Source organism: Populus euphratica, unplaced genomic scaffold (genome assembly GCF_000495115.2).
Source record: "Populus euphratica unplaced genomic scaffold, PopEup_1.0 scaffold24.1, whole genome shotgun sequence".
Taxonomy (NCBI): Eukaryota; Viridiplantae; Streptophyta; class Magnoliopsida; order Malpighiales; family Salicaceae; genus Populus; species Populus euphratica.
Genome location: NW_011499893.1, coordinates 407,970 through 416,712, shown reverse-complemented (window position 1 = coordinate 416,712; position 8,743 = coordinate 407,970). Strand labels below are relative to the sequence as shown.

The following is an 8,743-nucleotide window of genomic DNA, read 5'->3' as shown; positions in this document are numbered from 1 at the left end:
GGGGGGGGGGGGGGGGTGTTATAATCATGAATCATGCATGTTAAATTATGAATCATGACAGCATGTCTCTCCTCTTGTTGAATGTTATGTAAATACAACAAAAATAAAAATGATGTTTCTCTTGTAGAATTCTAACAGTGTTTCTCCTAGGCACAACCACAGAAGCAGAATTGTGCTACTTTTTGGGAATATTTTCCAAGTTGAACCCTCTGCAATAGTGTTTTATTCAGTCCACCATACCTTTGAAGCAAGTCCTTGTGCATCAAGTTCTTGTAGTGTAGTCTTGACAGCTCCTCGTTGTAGTTCACAAGGAACCCACATGCCATCAGAGGATTTAATGAAATATTCCGCATCCCGGGTTTTACGAACAGGTTCAAAGAGCACATCTTTAACCTATCAATGATGAAGTCGCGATCAGGTTTAAAATGAGGAAACTGTCGACTATTTTCGATTCTCACACAGAAGAAAAGGTAAAAAATGCTTTTCAAACATTCTGCTCAAAGTGAGTCGCAAGAATCAAGATGAGATGTGGCAGAGGCTGATGTAAAAATTGACACTTACACAAACAGAAATATCTGAACCTGAAAAACCTTCTGTTTTTCGAGCCAACTTTTCAAAATCTCTTTCAGTTAAATCATGAGGAGTATCTCCAAGATGCACCTGCGCATAGACATACAAGAGGATGTTAATTTCAAGAACAACCCAAACATGACAAAAAAACAGGCTACAATGATTCTGATAAGCATTACCTTAAACATGTGTTGCCTTGCCTTCAAATCCGGGAGAGGAATGTATATTCTCTTGTCAAAACGCCGCCGGATAGCCTGTTTGATTATTGTGCATTAACATTTCCTAACAAGTAATTCTGATGAAAAGATAAATATTTCTGTCCATAATCAATGCGATTTAAAATCGTATGTTTTTATAACCTGATCCAGTGCATAGGGAGTATTTGTGGCAGCAAGAACAAGAACCTTCTGATCATCATTCCCTATACCCTAAAATGGGACAAGAATCTCAGTTTAAGTTTATGACAGAGCTCTGATCGGTTAACGTGGAATGAAGCTCAGGACAAAGTTCTAATCCACATACAGCAAACAGAGATGCTTCCCTATACCTGCATCTGCACAAGAAGTTCTGTTTTGATGCGACGAGATGCTTCACTCTCATTACCTTCACCCCGTTGGCCACAAAGTGAATCTATTTCGTCAATGAAAATGATGGAAGGTGCATTATCACGAGCCATTTGGAAAAGATTCGAAACTAGCTTCTCACTTTCACCCATCCATTTGGAAACCAGGTCTGAGGAAGAAACACTGCAAAAAGCATCATCTGGGACTCGTCAACAATTTTGATCGGCAAAAGTGGGTGGAAGGCAAGAATTATGCCCGGGATATAAGGATTTATTTATGATTTACCAGTGAAATCAAACAAAAAGGGCTAATAGTAAGAATTTTGCATTTGCTAAAGAACCAGCCTGATGCACAAGCATTTTACAAATTTCTTGGATAATGTTTATTGACAGTTGCTTGCAAAGACTACATAATTATATATCCTGATCATCAAAAAATAGAGGAAGGAGAAACTTTGACATTGTTTACGCATTCAATATTCAAACACTCACTTGATGCAATGTGTGAGTAACACTACAAGAAACTTTCATCTGCTAGTAATATGGCAAGTTGTAATATCTTGGTTTATATATTACCTGAAGAAAGTTGAGTCAGCTTCTGTTGCACCAGCCTTTGCCAAGTATGACTTCCCTGTACCAGGTGGACCATATAACAAAAATGCCCTCCATGGTTTTCTCTTCCCTGGATGAGTAACAGACAATCTCAAATATCATCTAACATTGAATCTGTAATTATTTTTAATGTATCTTTTCCAGATTTGATAAAATTTATAGATTTGATAAAATTTATAGCAAGGTGGGTATATCAAAGTCAAAATACTTGAGTTTAACAATCAGCTGAACTCAAAAATATATAAATCTGACAAAAAGCCAGACTTAACATATTTGGGATCAGTCATTAGCTAAACCCAAGGTAACATGAGTCCGACAAGATGCCAGACCAAAATATTTTTAGATTCAGCTGTTATCTAAACCCAATATATCATGGGCTTGACAAGATACTAGATGAGCCTGACAAGATACCAAACTCAATATACTTGAGTTTGACTATTAGCTGAATCCAGGATAATATAAGTTTAACAAGATGTCATATTTAATATACTTGGATTTGGCTGTTAACTGAACCAAAAGCAATATACTAAGTCCTAGATGAACATCTAAGCTGAAAGTGTAGCGGGTTGGATGCCTTGTCATGCCCTTTAATTTAGGTTAGGTTTATCTCATATTTGGAGTATTCAAGACTAAAAAATTATATTTTTAGAACAATTATATGAATTATTCACATAAGAGGTGACCTCCCTATACTTATAGATATATAAAAGATTTCTTAAAAGACTTATCATATTTACCATCTCATTAATGATATTTAAATGATATTTATTTTTTATTAATGTCACTGAAAATAAAAGATTTAGTTAGCTATTCTCTTCTTTGAAAATAACAAGGTTTAGAAATATAAATATCTATGAACCATCCAATAAAAGTTAAAAATATTTTTATTTCTTAAAAGCTTATATATATTTCAGAGTATTAATTATTTTAAAATACAATAACAAATATACTTGTAGTTCTTTTAAGTTATTTCTTGTCTTTCTTTGTAAAGTCACCGACTTTAATGTCTTTAATAAATTTCCTAATTGGAGACTATTTTGCAGATATTTAGAGCTATATCATTAATTTTGTGTTTCCCGAGCTGAGAAGAAGAAAACTATTTACCTAAATATTTTAATTAACTACTGCACATAAACTAAATAACCTATTACATAAATATTTCTGAGTTTTTAAGACATCATCAGAATCTCAACCCGAAAAAAATGTTATCACAGCGGATGCAAAACAAACAATTGCGAGCTTTACGTCCAAGAAACTAACCAGTGAAAAACTGTGGGAACTTAACAGGCAATATAACAGCTTCCTGCAATGCTAGTTTGGCATTCTCAAGACCTGCCACATCACTCCACTTCACATTTGGCTTCTCCCTGATGATAACAGAATCAAGCCCTTCCTTGAGCTTCGCTAGCTCTGGATCCTCCTTGCCCTTCCTACCTCCATCCTTTGGTTTTGGACTAGTCTTGGGCCGTGCAGCAACCGATGTATCACCATTTGACGCTGGCATACTTCTACCATTATCAAGAACAGATCGGATCTCCTCCGCCCTTCTTAGATACCCCAAACATTTTTGCCTAATTGTTTTCTCAATCTGTGGATTCTTCTCATACTTCAGTTGTGCTTGAAAATACTCCAATGCATTCATATAAAGCTGGAAAGCTTTCCTATAGTTTCCAGCATCATCCTCCTTGACTGCCTGTTTCGCGTACTCTATACCATGCTCCATAAAATTGCAATACATTTTGTCCTGAAACTAAATACACCAAATATAATATAATCCTCAACACTTCAAATAATCACTCACATAAAACAATGATGCTTAAAACAAGACTTCAAAATCAATAGCTCCTATAATCCAGCAGAGCTCAAACCCCCAGTACTTGATCCCATGAAAGGTGAAGATAACATCTTTATATACCGGCAAAACATAAAACACTCCTCTTATTCATCATAACCTAAGATCCCAACACTTGAACACAATCAAACCTGAAAAAAAAAACTATAATTCAATCAAAACTCAAATCCAACACTTAGAGTTTCAACCTTTACTGTAGTTTTGATATACACGATTCTTTTCTTCAAAGTTTTCACCAACCCAATACAGTTTGCATTAAAAAGACTCAACCTTTTCAATCAAGTATCAATGAGAGGAGAGGAGAAGACAGGAAACGAAATACCCATTAACAGACCTGGAACTTGAGGTTTTGTTCAAGAGAGATGATTGTTGTAACAAGAGAAGCAACCACTTGGCTTTCGTCTTGTCTCTGTTCAGTATCTATGTTCGATATGTCGTTTGATGATCGAATTCTAGACAGATAAGTAAACAACCACTTAAAATGAAAGTGTCCTGTCGCTTTCAAATCTAGAAAAGTTGCGCAAGCAAAATGAAATGTTTTCTTGCAATTTGATCCTTAAAGTGAAAAAAGTGTTTTTTTACCCCCAAACTTTTGTAGACATTTTGACCGCGAAAAACCGAGAGACTCTTGGCTCAAAATACTCCTCCAATGCATTTGTTGCCCCTCCTTCAAAACATTTCAGTTTGATACTGACAAGAAAAAAATCTGTTCTCTACGTCTACACACACACACACACACCCATCCTTCACCCTTCCACATATTCTAGATGTTCATATGCAGAAACAAGGTTCGCTTCATCCACTTCTCTTCTGCTGCTCTTATATATGTTTAATATATATATTTTTTCAATGTATTTAGGAATAATTCTCTCTCTTGTTTAAACATACAATTTTTTGGCTTCTACTTATTGCAGAAGGTAATGCAATATTGGAAGGATCACATCATGGACACCATAACAATTTCTCAGCGAAGCTTTTTGCATTGGGGTTTCCTAAACTGGCCATGACTGCTGAGTTGGTACCGCATAAGCTGCTCATTATGCTATCCAGCCTTAAGTTCCATTAGTTTATTAAACCTGATCTAATTTCATAGGCTAATATGAGATTTAGCTGATACATTTTTAACTTGGATTTAGATTTAAAAAAAAGTCAACTTGGTAATGACTTTATTTGATCTAGTAAGTAAACTTATAATCTAATAAAAATAATTTTTTTAATTGAAAAGATATTGAATTGGATCATAACCCACGTCGAGTTTAATAACTTATATTTATGCAACCTATTATGCGTATACTACTACAAGACAGATTAGTTTATGCAACATATTATGCATATCCTTACGAATTAGTCTGTGCATCCATGAAGGCTATCCGGCCTTGAGTTGAATTAGTTAATGCAGCACATTATGCCTGATGAAAATGTTAAAATTTACGTGTAATTTTTTTTTAAAAAAATTATTTATTGAAATGAATAAGACATGATTCACACAAAATCAATGGGCATGGGCACAGTGTGAGTTCAGGATTTAAGACATGACAAGGTAATAACACAAGATTTGCCATGAACAGAATGGAGTTTTTTCTACCCATTAATAACTTCAATTTATTATCTCCACACCATCATTAGGTTTGAACAATCAGAATTATCATATTTTTCCTTTTTATTTTCCATGAAGTATAATTCAAATAATTCATTTATGAGACATTGGAGAAAATTAATATCAATAGAAGTACTAAAACACATATACTTGATTTACTTAGTCACCCGTAGCTCTGTTGGTGGATCTCCAAGATGTCTTTATTCTACCCAGCACATTATGACTATTCTCATGGCTTGAATCCCTTGTGCAAAAAACGATTTTGTGGATTTTGTTTGATTTTACTAGTGATACGCTTCTTTCAATATATAGTTCCCTCAGTGATGAAATTTCTGACTAATTTTGGTCAATGTTTCAAGTCGAGAGAAAAGCCATGTAGTGTCTCGGATGTGATTTCAGACGGCATTGTGTAGTGTCTATGATCGAAGGGGAAAAATGTGTCCATGGTGAGAAACACACTAGCAAATCTTTGTAGACGTTTGGGCCAATGCAAGTTTTCTTTATTCTGATTTCAGTCCGCATGGTATAGTGTCTCAGATCGAATGGGAAAAATGTGTCCATGGTGAGAAACACACTAGCAAATCTTTGTAGATGTTGGGGCCAAGGTTAGTTTTTTTTATTCAACCTTTCTCCATCTCGTTTGAGGGGTGGTAAAATCTTTAGCTGATAGCCAACTGAATTTTTAGTGTTTTTGATTCTGTTGTAAATATATCCTTCATAAATTCATTAAGAGTGGTAATCCTTGATTCAAAGATTTGGATAAAAGAGCAAATCCAATGAAACCATCACAACAATCTGAGTATAAAAGGAAAAATCAATTGATCTCTTAGATCATTGCAGAGAAAATGAGAACGTTACTCTTGTTCACAATTGTAGAAACAAAGGTTTGAGATTTCAACACTAAGTTCTTTTTCAGGCAATTCCAATATTTGTGATGTTACTTGCTCCCTTGGCACATGACAGTCTTCGAGTACTGTATGGAAGGCATGGGAGCAGAAAGGATTTACTGGTTTTTCTTACCCTTTTATGCTAAGCAAAGCAGGAACCAAATTAAATGTTATTTTATTGATTATGTCTTCGATATTAGTTTGATCAATTAACCATTTAATCAGTTAATTCTAAAAAACCATAACAAAACAGCATCTTGTTATCTACGTTAGGCTTTACCTGCCCTCACAACATCGCTTATCAGTCAGCTTTCTGCCAGCCTGAAAAGAATATCAGTGACATAATTGCGGCCTCTTGGATGCCTGCCCATATTGTCAGCCTTCTCTTCATATCAGAATTACAGTGAGACCTGGAATATTGCCTTCAAGTTCCACAACCATTACAGCAAGCAATACGAAGGACGAACACTGAAGAAATTGCAGCAAGCAATACGAAGGACGAACACTGAGAGCAGGGTATACACGTACGAAACTCTGAATCTCTATAATGCATTCATGTCCAAAGTGAATAATGCACACCCTGCGCGAAACTTGAAGCTCAGGACTCTCCATTTTCCATGTTGTGTGGGTGTGACAAGCAACTAGTACTCATGTGGGAACTTTGACAGGAATGAAGCAAAGAAGTATGTGGTGTGCGATAAGCCAGAGAATGACTGGCATGAAAGTTCTTGTCTCTGGAATCCTCACTTCATCAACTCTATTAGGAACATTCAGAGGAAAAAATTATATTATGAAGAACAAAACTAGCAGCTTGATTACGTAATTGAAAAAAAGAAAAAGGAAGAAAGAAAATAATGGCGTCGCCCGGACTCGAACCGGAGACCTTCAGTGTGTTAGACTGACGTGATAACCAACTATACCACGACACCCCGCTGCTATTATTTCTATATATATGGTTTTCAAGTTGACTCGTCATTGTTTTCTTTTACAATTGAACTTGCAAAAAATTGTTAGTTAGCAGAAAATAAGGAGGTCCGAATTATTATTATTATTATTATCTATCCAGATAATAAGCAAGTTTTAATAATTATTATTATTATTATTACTAGTTTTTTAATCCATCCATCCATAAGTTTTAACAGCAGAGTCTTGTCTCCTATGTGTTGGTGTCTTCTCTTTTTCTTGTTCATAGATGAAAGAGATAAAAGTACTTGTTTAGCTGTAAAAATTATTTTTAGTGTATTTTTTAGGATTTTAAAAAAATCTATAGCGAGATTCAAAATATTTAGGTTTAGTAATTAGTTGAGCTAAAAAAAATATTGGTATTATGACTTAAACATATTTAGATTCAATTATTAGTTAATTATAAAATTGATGAGATTTTAAATCTAATATATTTCAACTATTAGCAGAACTCAAGATAATATAGGCTCAACGAGATGCCAAATCTAACATGCTTGAGTTTTGATGTTAGTTAAACTCAAAATAATATAGATCTAACAAGTTATGAAATCAAATATATTTGAGTTTTATTATTAATGAAATTTAAAAATAATATAAATTTAACGAGATATTATATTTAATGTACTTAAATTTAACTGTCAATAAATTATTTTAATTTAATAATTTATTAGGTTGAGACAGTTTTTTAATATAGTATTAAAGCTTTTATAATCAAACAATTACAAGTTTAAATTTTATCAATTGTATTTATTTGATAAAAATTAAATATAAAATAATATAAATTTTAATCTTAACAAACTTTTACTTAAAAAATATATTAAAAAATAATATAAATTATATCTTAAGAATTAATCTAAAAATTTAAATTATTAAATTAAAATAATTATTTAATATTATTCATCAGCTTTTCTGGGACAATTACCCGATCCTAGATGAACTTCTTAAAGAGTATTTAGGTATGAGGTGTGGTAGCTTTATTTTAAGGTACCATCCTCTTAAAGTATACATCACACTTTTTAAAAACAAAAAATATATATTTTTAATAAAAAATATGAAAGTTTATAGATAAAAACCAACCATACCTCCCATCCAAACACCCTCTTCGGCTGAAAGTATAAGTGGTTGGAGCTGAGGTCATCTGATCATCACAATTATGTCCACGGCAGCATTCACTGTTCCTACTGGTACGTAACAAGCAAGACGGTGGACTTCCAATATGTTTACATGAAAAGACATTCTCGACTTTTATAATATCCGATGCAATTTGTCTCTTTCTTCCTCAACTTCAGTATTTAATGTTTTTAGGAATCCTCACTTCTCGTTATGCCGAGCAAGATTTTCTAAGATCCTTGCCCACAAAGCTAATCATTGGCCTTTTGCGCTGCTCTTATAATCCTGTTGGATGGCAAACTACGAATTGTTATGCCAATTGTTTTCCTTTGTGGGATTCCTGTCACCCTCTTCATACTGTTACAATTTCCCCTCCTTGTTGAGATTTTCTTTTCTACCTATGGTCCAGCCATCTTCAATCGGAAAACAAAATGCTGGTATTGATGAAGCTGGGAAGTATGGAGAGAAGATGTTAATTGGGTGACTTTGGCAAGTTGTTCATAGTGTTTGCGTTGTTTGTGATGTCGACGTAATTGCACTTCAGCTCGCAATGTTTGCCCAATAATTAAGTTGGAGATGTTCGGGTGGCC

The 8,743-nt window shown here is 34.0% G+C and overlaps 1 protein-coding gene and 1 non-coding gene across 8 annotated transcripts in view; both read right to left on the bottom strand.

The window, feature by feature from the left end:
* The window catches only part of LOC105131531 (vacuolar protein sorting-associated protein 4B-like), a 4,580-nt gene extending 518 nt beyond the window's left edge, over positions 1-4,062 (bottom strand). The window contains exons 1-8 of one of the 7 annotated variants that reach the window (XM_011034546.1): positions 3,931-4,062; positions 3,005-3,727; positions 1,709-1,814; positions 1,118-1,316; positions 930-998; positions 750-824; positions 562-660; positions 180-393 (exon numbers count right to left, since the gene is read on the bottom strand). In XM_011034546.1, the coding sequence (XP_011032848.1) occupies positions 223-393; positions 562-660; positions 750-824; positions 930-998; positions 1,118-1,316; positions 1,709-1,814; positions 3,005-3,482 (1,197 nt within the window). In that variant the 5' untranslated portion in view covers positions 3,483-3,727; positions 3,931-4,062 and the 3' untranslated portion in view covers positions 180-222. The other 6 variants (XM_011034543.1, XM_011034539.1, XM_011034544.1 and 3 more) reach the window with 6 other exon arrangements.
* Positions 4,063-6,935: 2,873 nt separating this feature from the next.
* On the bottom strand, positions 6,936-7,009 carry TRNAV-AAC (transfer RNA valine (anticodon AAC)). Its single transcript has one exon. It is a non-coding gene; the product is annotated as a tRNA-Val (tRNA).
* Positions 7,010-8,743: the final 1,734 nt, after the last annotated feature.